This window comes from Equus asinus, chromosome 8 (assembly GCF_041296235.1).
Source record: "Equus asinus isolate D_3611 breed Donkey chromosome 8, EquAss-T2T_v2, whole genome shotgun sequence".
Classification (NCBI taxonomy): Eukaryota; Metazoa; Chordata; class Mammalia; order Perissodactyla; family Equidae; genus Equus; species Equus asinus.
Window position 1 is genome coordinate 84,494,710 of NC_091797.1, and position 15,849 is coordinate 84,510,558.

At 44.6% G+C, this 15,849-nt stretch overlaps 1 protein-coding gene and 1 long non-coding RNA gene across 4 annotated transcripts in view; one reads left to right on the forward strand and one right to left on the reverse strand.

The window, feature by feature from the left end:
* Positions 1-725: 725 nt before the first annotated feature.
* Positions 726-10,647, reverse strand: LOC123288044 (uncharacterized). The gene is made up of 3 exons (XR_006531539.2): positions 9,746-10,647; positions 7,565-8,018; positions 726-5,178 (listed from the first exon to the last, which is right to left on the reverse strand). It is a non-coding gene; the product is annotated as an uncharacterized lncRNA (long non-coding RNA).
* Positions 10,648-10,709: 62 nt separating this feature from the next.
* The window catches only part of TMEM233 (transmembrane protein 233), a 36,265-nt gene continuing 31,125 nt past the window's right edge, over positions 10,710-15,849 (forward strand). For all 3 annotated transcript variants that reach the window (XM_014862428.3, XM_044775779.2, XM_070516161.1), the window contains exon 1: positions 10,710-11,046. In XM_014862428.3, coding sequence (XP_014717914.1) covers positions 10,861-11,046 — 186 coding nt within the window. In that variant the 5' untranslated portion in view covers positions 10,710-10,860. The remainder of the gene's footprint in view (positions 11,047-15,849) is intronic.

Genomic DNA, 15,849 nt, shown 5'->3' on the forward strand with positions numbered 1-15,849 from the left:
TCACTGCATGCAATAACAACATACAAATATCAGCAAAATTTCTATATCCCAAGAACTACCAGTTAGAAAATGTAGTAGGAAAAAAATATTTCCTATTCAAATAGCAACAAAAATTATAATGTACCTAAGAATAGAAGCCCTTGAAGAAGAAAATTATAAAACATTATGAAATGTCTAAAAAGAGTCCTAACTAAACATATGTAAACAGGAAGACTTGAAAATGTTACAATTTTTTCCCCACCCACGAAAGTTTAAGTATGTTTCAAGAAGCTTATTTAAAAGTTAATAAGAATTGGCTAAGCCAATTTTGCAAATAAAAACAATGAGAGAGTTTCGCTCTACCAAATGTTACCACATCGTATAAAGTCCTAACATAAAAACCATGAAGTACTGGTGTAGGAACTGGCTACCAAGCAAATCTGTAGTTGTAAATGATTTGGAGAAACTAGCTCATTATTTGGACAAGACTGAAGCTGGATCCCTACCTCAGACCTTTACGAAGGTGAACTCCCGGTTCCTTGAGGACCCAAATGTCAAACGTGAAACCAGAAATCTGATATAAGAAATTGTCAGAGAATATTTCTGTGATCTCTAAATGGAAAAGGACTTACTAAATAAAATCCAAAATCTCACACTATAAGTGGAAAACTGGTAGTTCTGAGTACATCAAAATTAAGGATTCTTGTTCAAAAATAAAAAAAAAACCCATTACATAGTTAAGAGAAGGTGCTTGCAACATATAACATCTAGAATATTAAAGATCAGCAAGAAAATATGTAAACTCCAATAGAAGAATTGGGGAAAAGGTATTGACAGACAATTTGAAGATGGGGAGAACTGAATGGCTGATAAGTAAGTGAAGAAATGCCCAATCTCACTAGTAATCAAAGAAATGCAAATTAAAACAATAAGATATCACTTTATTCCCAGTAGACTGGCAAAAATTGAACAGTAAGGTAGTAACAGGAATCTCCATGCATTGCTAATGGGAGTGTAAATGGGTGCACTCGTTCAAGAGAACAATCTGGCAGTATATAGTGAAAGTAAATCCATGTATGCCCCAGGACCTAGGAATCCCTCCCCTGAACATATATACTCCATAGAAACTCTTGCACAGAACCATACAGTGACACGGATGCAACATCATCTGTGTAGCGGGGAGCTAAAGAGCACTAGACGTCCATCAGTGGGGGAAACATAATAGTAAACTGTAACAGATGCATGCTTTGGAATATTAGGCAACTGTTAAAAGGAATTAACTAAATGTACATACAGCCACATAAATATATCTGAAAATCATGATGTTGCTTTTAAAAAGTAAGAAATAATCATATCTGTTGCATGATATTCTTTGTATCATTTAAACACACACACAGGGAAAAAAAAGTCCATTTGACAACAACACGTGTATCTAGGCACATATATTAAACACATTTGAGTGGGTCCCTATAGTCAGGGAAAGTGGGTAAGACATAGAAAGGGAGAGAGAACATGATAATGGAGGGGCCAACAAATAAAACAAAACAAGGACAGAGCCTTGAAGGGGCCAACGGTAATACATAAAATGGACTGAGGAGTATGATTAACTCAGCCCTCTGCACTTGAGATCAAAAAGCACATTTCATCAGGAAGAACAAAAGACCAAGAACAGCCAGAAAATTTTGAAGAAGGAAAGCAAGGTAGTTGAATTTGTCCTATCAAATATCAAGACTTTTTATAAAGCTATAGCAATTAAGGCAAGAATGCAATAAAAACAAATCCCAGGATGATAGCTATGCAGTGGGCACAAAAACAAATGGCCCAAATTAGAACAGGAAGTCAGCTCTAAAAATAATAGATAAATTATCTAATATATTGACACGAAATCTAGATGAAATGGATGGCATATAATAAAAGGAACGCTAGCTGTAAGGCTTCAATACGCTGTATCCTCTCCCCTCCCCATCCTCCCTTGTCCAAATTTTTATTAATTATGTCTCCTTTGAAGGACGTATCTGTAATGACATAGGATTAAGTCTTTCTCTATAAATCCAATGACATAACTTGATTCTGCAGCAAATTATATTTATGTAACACTTTGAAACTATCAGTTGATGGTTTCAATGTAACCTTTGGACAAAGCCCAAAAGAATTAATTTCTCTATAAGACAGAGAATAAAATGTAAATGTTATAACCCTTGACAATATGCAAATAATGGCAAAAAATCAGTTAGGATGGAAAGTGATTTGGGCCTTGCTCTTTAGAAGAGCAGATAACAGGTGCACAAACTCTGGGGGGAAAGTTGGTACTTTAGGGAAAGTCTCTATCATTCTAACCAGTGGACTATGGTACCGGGGCTCAGGGGCAAAAAGACAAGAGGGCAGGGAGGAGAGGCTTCAGAGGACCAAAGAGAAAAAGCAACCAGAAGAGATGAAAAAGCATGCTCTCCACTGAGATTATAGGGTAACATAAATCCAGCCCAAAAGGATTTCCAAACTCATGTGACCCCCAAGTTTGGGTGCTTTTGCCTCAAAGTAGTTCAGAAACCACAAGAATAAGTGTGGGAAGGAAAAAATTCTCACCTTCTTCAAACTTTGAAGCACTTAAAATCAGTCATGAATGGCCCATTTTGGGGGTTATTGAGATTTGGTCATTCACAAGGCAACTAAGTACTTTACAGTTAGTCCACTTGAGGCCCTGAAGTAGAGATTGTCACAGCCATTTCCCAAGATGCCTGTTGAATTGCATCCCTTTGCAGAGAGTGTTTCCAGTTCACATCATTTCCTCTTTTCTTTAAGGGGGGTGTGTTTGTGTGTGTGTATGCACGCACGTGCAAGTACTTTCTCTCTTCAGAGCCTCCGCTCATGCTATTCCTTCTGCTTAGTGAGCTTATCTCCTGCCCCTCACATGGCTTCTCCTCCTTGTGCTACAGGCCTCAAATGTTAACTTCTCAGCGAGGACTTCGTTGACTCTCCTTTCTAAGTCAGTCCCTTGCTATTATCTGTCAGCCCACTAATATTTATTAAGCATCTCCTTTGTGCCAGGCTCTGTTCATTCTCTGGACATATAACTGTGACCAGATAAGGGCCCTGCCCACACGGAGCATTTTGAAGTAAGTTGTTTGCTTTTTTATAGTCTAGACAGGAGGGGCTCTCTTCCCCTTAGACCGTAGGCTCCATGAGGGCAGGGACAGGTCCGTTTGGCTCACCACCATACGCACCCTCACCACCTAGAACAGCACAAGGCAGACATTCGGCACAGCATTTGTGAATGAATGAAGGAATAGATGACTCCTTCACTTCACCACACTGGCCACCAACTGTTGGAACCCAAGGGACATTAGACCTGAGTTAAGCCAGGTTCTCTCTCCCAAGAGTTTGGAAGTGGATCCGTAGGTGCCGAGATCAGTTGCTGGGAGCTGGATGAGAAGAGACTAACTGCAACAGCAAGGTTCCCAGATCTGCCCTGGTGCCTGCCTGACTCAAGGCTTGCTTGTCTAATTCTTCTTGGAGCTCATGGAATAAATCCTCCTTCCGACAAATTTCCCAAAGTCAATTTTAATCATTCCCTCTATCTGGAAACTCATTAATGCAACTAATTAGCCCAAAAGAACATTAATCAGCTCACATCAAAATCTGGTTTAAAATGGTCCAATGGCTTCCTGTTGCTCTTAGAATAAAATCCAGACTCCTTACTAGTGCTGGAAAGGCCCTACATGGTCTTGTCCTGCTCACCTCTCCTACCCCATCTCCTACCCTCACTGCCCTTCTTTCTGTTTCTTAGCATCCTGAGTTCTTTTCCACCACAGGGCCTTTGCACATGCCATTCCCATTGCCTGGAATCTTCTCCCCTCAGCTCTTCAAATGTACGGCTTCTCCTTAGTGATTATATCTCCACTCAAATGTCACCTCCCCAAGGAGACCTTCTAAATCATTCATGGACCCAGCAGGCCTCAGTTGGCACACTCACATTAGAACATTAGAGGGAGAACTATTTACAGAGGTGTGGGGAACCAGAAGGGATAGTGCTGTACCCCAGGAGCAAGAGAGGAGCTGGTATCACTCTTAGCCTGAAGGGAAGGTGGGTAGATGACTCTCTGGAACCCAAGAGGAGAGTTCCTTGGAGAGGGTTGCCTCCAGAGGAGCTGTGACCTTCAATCAATGATTCACCAGTTCAAAGCAACTCAGCCAGGAGGGTACCAGGGAGGAAAATACCCTGACATCATTCTCCTCCCTCCTTCTCCTGCCAGGATTCCCTATTGGCCAAACTTATCTGAAACCAGGGGGCAAAGAAGCCTATTAATATGGAATAGGGGTTGGCAAACTTTTCTGTAAAGGGCCAGAGAGTAAATATTTTCTGTTTTTCGGGCCATGCAATCTGTGTCACAACTACTCTGACAACATAGCACAAGCAAAGCCACAGACCATAAATAAATGAATGAGTGTGGCTGTGTTACAATAAAAATTTATTTACAAAAATAGGCAGTGGGCCATAGTTTGCTAGGCCTGGATGTAGAACATTCAAGATAGTCTGCCAGGCCAGAGGACAGCATGAAGAAAGGTGGAGAGTGGTTCAACAAAATGTATCCAGCATCCCTTCTCCAGCCATTCCATCTAACGTACTCCACTGACCCAACTCATAACACATTATTCTGTTTACTCCCTTCCTCACAGATTGTACGTATCTTGTTTGTCCGTAGAGTAGAGATCATGGGTCTCTTATTTGCCACCATATCTCCAACACCCAAAATAGTGCCTGACACATGGTAGCTTCTCAAATAAATATTTTTGAATAAATAAAAAGACTTAACTAATGGAGCGTGATACAGGTTGACAAGACCAGAGCCTCTGGTCTCCTCAACTCAAGTGCACCAAATAGACAGCCCAAACACAGAGACTCAGCTCTCTCTCTCTAGTCCACACACAAGTGTCATTCTCGTCTACTCCATTTCAGTCTTCCTAACACTCTCTCCAGACCAAGCCTGCTCATCTGTCATGCCAGGTACCTCCACCCCCCCTTACTCCAAGTTGCAATTCCACACTTCAGCTTTCAGCATTTCAGACCCTGAGTGTCTTCGAGCCCAGATTCTTTGGAAACGATTCTGCTTCGGGAGACCTCTCACCCTCCTCCGGCGCAGTCAGCTAGGGAAGATCCGCTTTGAATGTCTCCATTTCATCCAATGAGGCCAAGATACTTTCCTGGGTAGGGCAGTGAGAGAAGGAAGGAAGGGAAGAAGGTTTGTGAGCATCACTAAAATTCCCTTCTTCCTTATTTTTGACACAAAAGATGTTGGAGCTCCAAAATTACTCAGGAAGAGAAAAACAGTTAAATTATCATAAGGTTACTAAAATCATCAAAAATGATTCAGCAGAGGATCATAACGTGGGAAGAAGGGTTTAGTGTGGAGCATTAAGTTTTAAAAAATCAAGATACAAAATTGTGCAAACACTTTCATGTCGTGTGTGGGATGTACCTGGATATAAACAAGGACCAGAAAGGAGCACGGAAAATGTCAATGGCTGATATAATGGGGTATGGATGATTTCTTCTGATTTCTATGATCACTGTCATAATATTCACTAATTATTGTATAAAAAGGTTGACTCACTATGTTGTACACCTGAAACTAATATAATATTGTGTGTCAATTATACTTCATCCAAAAAAATTAGCTAATTATTGAGTGATTCACCCATGAGTTGCAGAATATAGTCCAAAACACAGCGTTATCATTATTATATATTATCAATATATTGCTATATATATATATATATCATCCAATCAGCAAGAAAAGTGACAGGATGGATAGTGTTCTCCGGTACAACGGAGGACGAATTGGAAAAGGGTTGCATTTTAAGTCTGAGAAAGTTCATGTTTAATGCCTGTCTGTCCTGAAGTGGTTTCATTAAAAGGCGTGGTTTAAAAAAATGAACAGCACAGAATCCATTTCTCCCTCATACTCCCTCTCCCCTGTTTTGCTGTTTTTTTCCCCTCTTGTGAGAGGATCAAAATTGTTGGAAACTGGAAAGGTAAGTGGTTTTCTAATAATATTAGCCAAAAAGACACTATTCTTTTGTAGCAAACCCCTGAGACCACAGCAGTTACTCTGAGACTGCTAAAGGCTGATGCACAAGACTAATGTAAAATTTGGCAGCAAATGCATTTGACTTCTTACCAGTCCTAAAGATCTGGAAACTTTCTCTTGTATTTTCACAGAGCAGCAGACTCAATCTCTCTCTCTCTCTTTTTTTCTCCCTCCCTCTTTCCCTCTGTCTCTCCCTTCCTCCCTCCTTCTATTTTGAAATCCTAGACATAGCTAAGATCGAAAAGCATAGATTCAACATCTCTCCATTGAATATTATAGATCTAGGGATCCATTTGGCATTGAGAAGTTGTTCTTTGAATCCATCTCATTTTATCTCATTTGAATCATCTCATTTCTGTAGTCCGTTGAATCTGTGATTGTTTCTTTGGCCTAAATTTTAATTTTACCTTTGAGACATATCTTATAATTCAATCTGAGTTTTCTCTGCCCTTTCAAAGACCGACATCTACCCTGTAAGATCATGAGTCACAAAGAAATGACCACAAACGTTGATGATTGGGTACAAAAGATGTCCATCATAGCATTTTTCATGTTTTGTTTAACAACAAAAACCCACTAAAAATAACCTAAATACCTAATGATCAGGGAATGGTTACATAAATAATAATTCATCTAATCAATGGGAAATTACACAGAATATGAAAATATCTACAAATAAGGTTAACAGTGATATAACATTGAGCGAGAAAAATAGAAAACAAAATTGTATGTAATCCCATTTTATTGAGGGGAAAAAACATGTAGAAAGAGAACTAGAAGGAAATGTTCCCTTATTTTTGTGATGGTTACCACTGGATGGTAGGATACAGGTGATATCTCTTCTTATTTATACTTTTATTCATTTTCCAACTTTTCTAGAATGAATATATATTACTTTTACATTTGGAAATGAAACTTTTTCAGAGGTCGAAAAAGGTAAGTTGCTACATCAGTATCTAGAATGCTACAGTAAGTCTTTCGCCTCTCTTGGACAGGCTATGAGGAAATAGCTTTCTCCTCCCATTTTAAAAGAGGGAAGTTATTGCCGCATCATCAAGCAATCAGCCAGTAGGGTTCATTCAAGAGCAATAAGCTGACCACTCAAGAGAAAATTAGTGATGCTGAGGAAATTAGAGCTGAAACCCCTACTAAGTGGTCTAATGCATCCTTCCAGAACCAGCGCCATATACATTACACTTTCTGGTGTGGGCACTTTATTTTCAATTTAATTGTAAATATTTCAAGTGATTGCAATTTCACTGCTACATTTTAGATCAGTCAAAAAGCTATTAATCCATCCTTCCAGAGAAGAATATGATAACTCCAGCAAACTTCAGGACGTCCACCTAACTCTCTTGCCTGAAGCTGCTCACTGAACAAATATCCTAGACCTGGTTCAAATCCTGGCACTTCCACTTAGCTATAAGATCTTACACAAGTTTCTTTACCCACCTCATCCTGGGTTTCCTCATCTGTAAGAAGGAAACCTCTCTACCTACCTCACAAATGGTGCTGCAGGAATTAAATGAGATGGTGCATCCGGGGAAGGCATTGAGCGCACACAGTAGGTAGTCAGTAAATGTTTGATAATTCCAGAGTGTTGGACCAGTGTTGAACAGCTGCTTTCTTACAGAGGAGATGGGCTATGCTGAGTCCACGACCCCTTCTTTTGTATTTCCCTGGATGGCATATGTGAGTTGGAGTGGACAGTACCATTCTTGACCTTGAAAGAGTAAAATTCCATTTGGTATCCAAACCTTGGGCTGAGTCACACCAACTAAACTCACCAGCCTCATACCACAAATATGGCTCAGACAGCACGCATTGAGCCTTTTCACTGCTGATAAGAGTGGCAGTTGGAACAATGGCCATTGTGATGGCAAAAAGAAGATGGACTGAAGACTCATGAGTGAGACGGAAGCAATAGGGTTCGATGAATCATCCATGCAGAGGCTGAAGGAAAGAGAACAATAATACTCCTGAGTTCTTAACTCGGGTGACTAAGTGCACAGTTGATTGATTCGATGAATATCTCTTGAGCACCTACTAAGGGCCAGGAACTGTTCTGGGCACGGGGACACCACGGTGAACCAAGCAGAAAAAAAATCTCTGCCCTTGTGAACTTAACTTCTAGTGGGGGAGAGAAACAACAGATAATAAACAAGTAAATAAACAAGACAATTTCTGGTTGTGCTAACTGTGTTGAAGGAATAAACAGAGTAATGAGATAGAGAATAAGAGAACAGAAGGCAACTTTAGACATAACAGTCGAGAAAGGACTCTCTCAGGAGGTAACACGTGAGGCGATAGGTCCTGAAAGATGAGAAGGAGCCCACGGGTGAAGACAGGAGGGGAGGCATTCCAGGAGGAAGGAACAGTGGGTGTAAGACCCTAGGATAATAAAAGACTAGGTATATTTGAGAAAGGAAAATAAAAGGGAGCCTATGTAACTGGAGCATAGTAAGAGAAGAGGATTGGCAGGACAGAAGGTTGGCGAAGTGAGCAGCACCGATCAGCCAAGGACGGAGCCTTGAGAAGCAGGCTCTTGGGTTAGACACTCTTACCTTTGACACACTGAGTTTGAGGGGATCTCCAAACTAAAGGTCCAGGACCACGTCCTAAGAACTAGAGACAGTATCGGGATTTGAGAAAATGTTCGGTTGCATCAAAATCACTGGGGAGTGTTCTAAAAATACAGATCTCTCAGGCATTACAAATACAGATTTCTGGGGTGCCACCCTGGGAAATTCTAATTCAGGTAGGTCTTGGTCAAGATCGGGAAATCATTTTTTCAATGCTCTCAGTTAATTCTGATCCATTCATTCAAGAAATATTTCTTGCATCCCTACTATGTGCCAGGACAATTTGAAGTGCTGGAAATATAGCTCTGAATGGGTTCCAGAGTTTATAGGCTAGAGAAAGAACAGGCAGAAAATAAGTAAACAAACAAATTATGACAGCGATACATGCCACCCAAAAAGCCGGTAAAATATAGAATAATTACAAGGACCTACACTAGATAAATCTAAAGAGAAGATCTCTCTCTGCAAAAGTAAGATGTGAGCTGACAGCTGAGAAATAAAAAAGAGCAGCCAGGTGATAGTCTGGGGGAACAGCATTTCTAGCAGAGGGAATAGTCAATGCAAAGCCTTGGTTGAGAACTCAGTAGATGAACCTAATTCTTTGGTTTATTCCCACCTGATTAACCAACAAAAATGGGGGAGAAGGTACAGTCAAGAAGGTACTATTTCATCTTCGTGTGTTCATCCAGCAAGCTATACTAAGCACATACTTTGTTTCAGGCACTGTGCCAGGTGCTGACACAAAGATGAGCAGGATGGTCCCCTCCCTCTGGGAATTTGAAGTCCAATGAGGGAGGCAGACAACTAAATCAGTATGGCCCCAGGAAGTAAGTGAGAGCATCTGAGATAATCAGTTCATGTTCTGAGAAAGCCAAGCAGATGATTAATACTTTCAAGTATGATGATGTGAGTAACTGTTTTTGAGATGGTGCATAATAAAATTATTTGCATCTTTGCGGTCCTGCCAGCTCGGAATATCTGGATTTTTGGCAAAATATTCGCAGCCATGGATCTTGGGTCTGAGATGCTGTATAAGGACTATATTCAGGGGAAATAGCATCCTAAGAAGAGCTAACATTTATGAGCACATAGATTCACCTGGCTTGACGTGCAACCTCATAGAGTCTTCACAATGTCCCCAGGAGGCAGGAACTCATTATTTCACTTTTTTCAGATGAGGAAACTGGAGCTCAGCAAGGTGAAGAGACTTCCCTGAGGTCATTCAACTCAGATGTGACAATTTCCCAGCTCTGTCTGGGTTCAGAGCCTCAGTCCTGGTCCATGCCCCCTTTCATAAATTGCTTAAATATGGATGCAATTGCTATCCTCATCCCACTTCCTAAAATGGATCCGTCTCACTTCTCTCCATCCCAATTAACTGCCTGGGTCGTCTACACCAGCCAGATCTACCTGCTTCTCTCTCCAGGGGCCCTGTAGGTGGAAACGTGAAGAGGAGAAGGATTCCTTGTTCCCACACTCAGGAAAAAGTCGGGGGTACCAGGGCAGGCTCTGGCTGGGTCGTGCCCAATGCCAGGCTGTATTGACTCCAGTCTCCAGAGGCCCCGTGCAGTGTGTGAAGGGTTGGGCCCAAAGCTGAGCACCTTGCTCCCTGCCCACCTGTCAGGGAAGAGAAATGACCGGGGCCCCATGTTCAGGGTCTGAGTAGAAGAAGAGATGGAGCCAGGGGAAGAAAATTGTTGAAGTCAAGAAGCGGTAGAAAGTCCGCTGCCACCTTGATAGGATTTCGCCTTCTCCCTATCACGTGGAATGTATTCAAATTCAGCGGCTTAAAAAAATGAGCTGGTCATCTTCAGCTCGCAGCCTGGCCAGTTTGTAACTTAAAGGGCCTTCGCTTTCCCCTTCCCTGAGCCTCCTTTTATTCCGGAGTCTGTGAGTCTGTCTGATGGTCTCTGGGGGTGTCGGTCCAAGAGTGCCTTTCCCCTGTTTCTCGGGCTGACAGCCTCCCTCTCTCTTCCCTGCCGCCTCCTCTCACTCCCTTGCTCCCTCCCTCCCTCCCTCTTGTGCCCAAGCTCTTGGCCCAGGTCCCGGAGCCCGGGCGGGTGCAAGTAGGAGGACGCAAGAGGGGTGAGGTCACGTCTCCCTTGAGCCCGGCGCCGCTGGCTTTTCAGAGCCTCGCCACAAGCCGGCGGCCAGAGTCCCACACCGCGCCGACCGTGCGCTCCTCCGCCCTCCCTGCGCCGCCGGCCTCGTCCATGTCTCAGTACGCCCCCAGCTCGGACTTCAAGAGGGCTTTGGACAGCAGTCCCGAGGCCAACACTGAGGATGACAAGACCGAGGAGGATGTGCCCACGCCCAAGAGCTACCTGTGGCTCGCCGTCGTCTCGTGTTTTTGCCCCGCGTACCCCATCAACATCGTGGCTTTCGTCTTCTCCATCATGGTGAGTGGGTTAGGACCAGGAGCAGCCAGGAAGGAGAGACGTGGGTGGCGTTGCGCTTGGGGACCCCGCGCGCTCTCCTCGGCTCCCTTCTTCACGTCCTCGCGCGCCTTGAGTTTTTTGTCTTCCGCGCCTCCTCAGGGTCTAGGAACTCTCCCCTCAACCATCAGCGCCTCCTGTGCGCTCCTTGTCGCGCTCAGAGCCCTGATCAAATCTCCCCCAGGACAGCTTTCCAGTGCGCCCATGGTGCACTCCCTCTCCAACCCGGGGAAGTTCTTCCTTGAACTTTGCGTCTTCTCTCTCTGCCTCCTCCGACATTCCTGGGCATTCGTCCGGTTCTTCTCAACTCGTTTTTCCAGAGCCTCAGAGCGCACCACTCTTGCAGGCAACAGCACGCCCCATTCTCTGAGCGCGCTGGCTTTGCGCCCCCCTCCTTGCCGCGCCGGGTGCTCCCGCTCTCCAGAATCCACGCCTGTCTCTGTCTTTTAGCATACTACAGTCCTTTCTCTCTTTGCTGCGCCCAGGGCGCCGCCTCAGCCACTCTCTGAGGATTCCCAAGCGATTCCCCATGCCCTCTCCTTGACCCCTGGCCTCGTGCTTTGGCCCGCTCTCTCTGGGGCAACAGTTCCTTCCCGCTTCTTCCTATGCCAGCTCCCTCTCCTTGGCTCTCTCCTGCACTCTCTAGGCCCCTTTTTTCCAGCGCGCCCGGTCTCTCTCCCGGCCTTTCTTGGACGCCCCCGGTGCCCCTCTCGCCAGCAATGTGCGAGCTCGCCTCTCTTTTACTCTTTCTACCCCAGCACGTTGTAGTTCCTCCCTCTTTTGCTGCGCACAGACCCTAACTTCACCTTTCTTGGCGTCCCCCAAGGGCTCCCAGGAGCCCCTCCAGGCCACTGTCCTGTGCCCGCCCGGGGCGCTCCAGGGAATGCAGTGGGGACTCCGCGCTCTGTGCGGCCCCCGCGCGCCCTTTGCGCGCCGGCCCCTCGAACTGCGCGCCTCTCTGGAGGAGAGGCAGCTGGTGCTTCCAGGCCGCCCTCCGGAGCTCGCCTCCGCGGCCGTCTTCAGGCCTCTTAGGAACTCCCGCGCGAATCCCACCAGGAGGGCAACGAGCGCCCGCGAGATCCTTGCCTTATTGACTGGAGCAGCTGGCCCGGGGTGGCGGCGGGGTGAAGTTCCGTCTGTCCCGGGACAACCCTGCCGTGAGCTCCCTCCCCCACCGGCCCACTCCGCCTGCAGCTAGGCGACCGAACTCCCCAGCCACAGACCCGAGAGTCCGAATTCAGCTCCGTGAAGATCTAGAACCACTGCTCCCTGCCCCCGTTCGAGTCCGTCCACACTTACCCAAGGGTGGCACCTATTCGCTTCGTGGGTACCCACAGAGACCTCATTTGCATGGGCAAGTTGCCCTTTCCCAAACCCCATTTGTAGGCTGTCTACACCAAAATTCCAGTGTGCAGGCATTGAAGTTCCAACTGCCTGGGTTCAAAATCCTATTTCCAACACATACCAGCTGTATGGTCTCTGGAAATCACTGCCTCTCTCTTAACCTCAGTCTCATTGTCTGTAAAATGGGAATAATCAAAGCCATAGTTCTTGGGGTAGTTGTGAGTATTAACGAGATAACAATTGCAAAACGCTTGCAACAGTGCCCAGCATGGTGTCATTATTGGGGTCTTTACTCAAATGTCACTTCCTGAGGCCTTCTCTGGTCACTGTTTAAAAATCAGACCCCACAAGGTGTATTCTCTCTTCCCTGCTGCTTTTTGCCCAAACCACTTCTCTCCATCTCATGTATTATTTTACTTAATAATATGCTTAGTGTCCGTGTGCCTCATTAGAACATAAGGTCCATGAGATAGGGGTATTTGTAGGTCTTGTTTATTGCTGTATCTTCAGCACCTAGAAAAGAATCTGGCAGGTGGTAGATGCTCAATAAATACAATGAAACGAATGCATGTATGAATGAATGAATGAATGATGTTAATGGATCACGATGTCTGCTTTACACCTGCTGCTTTTGCCCCATACTGGAGCCCCGGAAGGAAGCCACCATATCAGGTTCCTTAGGACCAACCAGCCAGTTTCCTCTCTTCCTTCCTCTCCAGAGACATCCCGTCTGGAGGAAGCTGGGGAGGAGGTGGCAGCCAAATTCTCCAGGCAGCAGCAGACTCTCTGGCTGGCACTGGTGCCCACGTTCTATCCCGCTTTGTTAATGAGTCAGCAGCCTAGACACCCCTTTCCCAGTGCCACTTAGAAAACTGCCTGCAAAGGGTTTTTCCCCCATTGGTCTGAGACGAGCTAACGCTCCAGCTGGTGGTGGTGCCGGGTCGGATACTAACGATGCCATTTGGTGCGTCCTAGGGGATAAGCTGTGTACGTGCTTTGAGTAGGAGCCTCTTTTTCTGACCCTCTCCTCCGCATTCCCTCCCTCAAGCCTTTTCAATAGTTTTACAGCAAGAGACCATTCTACTGTCAGAACACATATACTAGAGTCGGAAAGTTGACTATAGGCAAATTTCATACCCTTTTAAAGCCTTGGTTTCTTCCTCTAGAAAAGGCAAATGTGAAAAGCGTTTTAAGTTGAGCAAACCTTTGTCAGGATGAAACAGAATAAAGCACGTCAAGCCCCCAGCATTGTGCCAGGTACGTGCAATAATTGTCACACCGATGGATAGCGGGGGGCCTGGAAACATCATTTGTCATGTATGAAAACAACATAGCATCCAATAAGTGAAACCCAAATTCTAAAAAGAGCTTCCTACACCCTCCTCATTGCACTCCCTCTGAGGCACTGGTAGAGTTTTCCCGTTGAAACAGTGCCGATCTGGGCTTGACAATTTTCATGATAAAGACTTTGAAGTCCAAGGACATAGAGGAAGAGGAAGAGTGTGCAGGAGGAAGGCAGCTGACCAACTCTGCCAGGTGTGGGCTCTCCCTAGGGTGTCTTGTGATATTCAGTCCTGGCTATTTTCAAATCTCAATTCTCTGTCATTTGTGATAAATTCAGGCACACCATTGCCAGGAGTGGTGCCATTCCCCATGGAGGCATTTGGAAATGTTGGGGGGCAGCTGTAGCGTCTCAATGATTTGGGGCACTCCTGGCATCTGTTGGAAAGGGCTAATAGTATTAAGGTCCTGCAAGGCTGGAGATGTGGCCCCAGTGAAGAATTGAGCTACCCCAAACATCACTAGCACCCCAATCAAGAAACACTGTAAGATAATGCAAATTGAGATAAATGCAAAATGATATAAATTCCATGGACATATGGAAAATATTGACAAGGCTAGAAACAACTAGTTCCCAGAAGTGTAAAAAGAACCAGCAATCTAAAATCAATCAATATCTTTATCAAACCAAGCCTGAGGGGTCTTCTACAAAATTACAAAGTTGGAGTGGGTGCTGGGCAATAATAAAACTACTTCGAAAAATATACGTTTGAGAGGAGGGTTCTTCAAGCTGGGGGCGTGTGTGGTCTTTCCACCACCCCATGCGGAGCTAGGACAATCCTGGAGGTTGTGAGGCAGTGCACCACAATCAGTACAACATGGCTGGCTGTATCAGAACATTGGTGAGACAAGCACTGCCCATGGCACGAACACAGAAATCTTTGCTTCTCCATGTTTTGAAAGTCTATTTGTGGAAAGCACACTTAACCTGTATTCAATTTCAGGGACACATATCTCAAGAATTTCCCCCGAGCCTGGGCCACTGCTAGCCATATTGCATGTTTGTTTGGATTTGAAAATGGCACCCCTCCTCCATGCAGATGCAGCCCTGCACCAGGGGACACAGCTTGGAAAGTGGAGCCCAGGCTGGCTTTCAGGGCTCATTCATCATCGTCCTCCTACTTGCCTCTGGTTGTCTCTGTTTATTCCATCTGAAAGGAACTGCATAATTTTCATATGGCTTTTGACCCTGGAGAAAGAATGTTCATTCAACAAATATTTGCTGAGCACCTCTTGTATGCCAGGCTCTGTTCCAGGTATTGGTCTACCCCTCTACCTCTATCAAGTGGTAGAGAAGATCAGCAAGGCCTCTGCCCTCCTGGATCTGGAAGAAGAAAGGCTTCAGGCAAGTTGCAGGAGTGTTGGCAACTTTAGGTTGTGTTCACTGTCTGTTGGTTTTGTAGCTGGAATTTGCTACCTGGCTCAAGAGATTGGAGTTGAGTCCATACTGAGCCTCCATTCTTGGTGACGTCATGATACAATCATTTGCACAGTTGAACCAATTGGATCGCTCTAGGTGTGGATATAAAATAGCTAATGACTTTTGATTGGGTGATTTATAAGCCTTCTTTTATCAGAACATCTCCTTCACATCTACTTATCCTGTCTAGAGGCCAACCGTTGAGGTTCAAATCCTTTTCTGTTATTTTCTACATCTGTGATTTCCGGCGACTGTCTCAATATTTCTGAGGCTTGGTTTTCAACCCCGTAAAGAGAGGGTTATGATAGTACCTACTCAAGTGCTGTTGTGGAGATTAAATTGTAAAAGTTAAATGTTTTCATCTCATTGCCTAGAACACAGCCAGAACTCAATAAGTATTGATGATGATGATGACGAAGAAGAAGATGATGATGTGCATATTTTAAGGATACAAGTCATTGCCTTTTCCAGTAGCAGTTTTTCTGTTTTTATTGAGACTAGAAAATTTGATAAGAATAAAAGCAGTGACCAGTAAATATGTCATTGGGATAAATCATCGTTGCAGCCTAAAGGTAAATATTAATGCTAAGGTAAATCATATACAAGTAAACAAGGAAGACCTTTGGTTAAGCATGGAGTATTGAACACACTAGCTTCTCTCT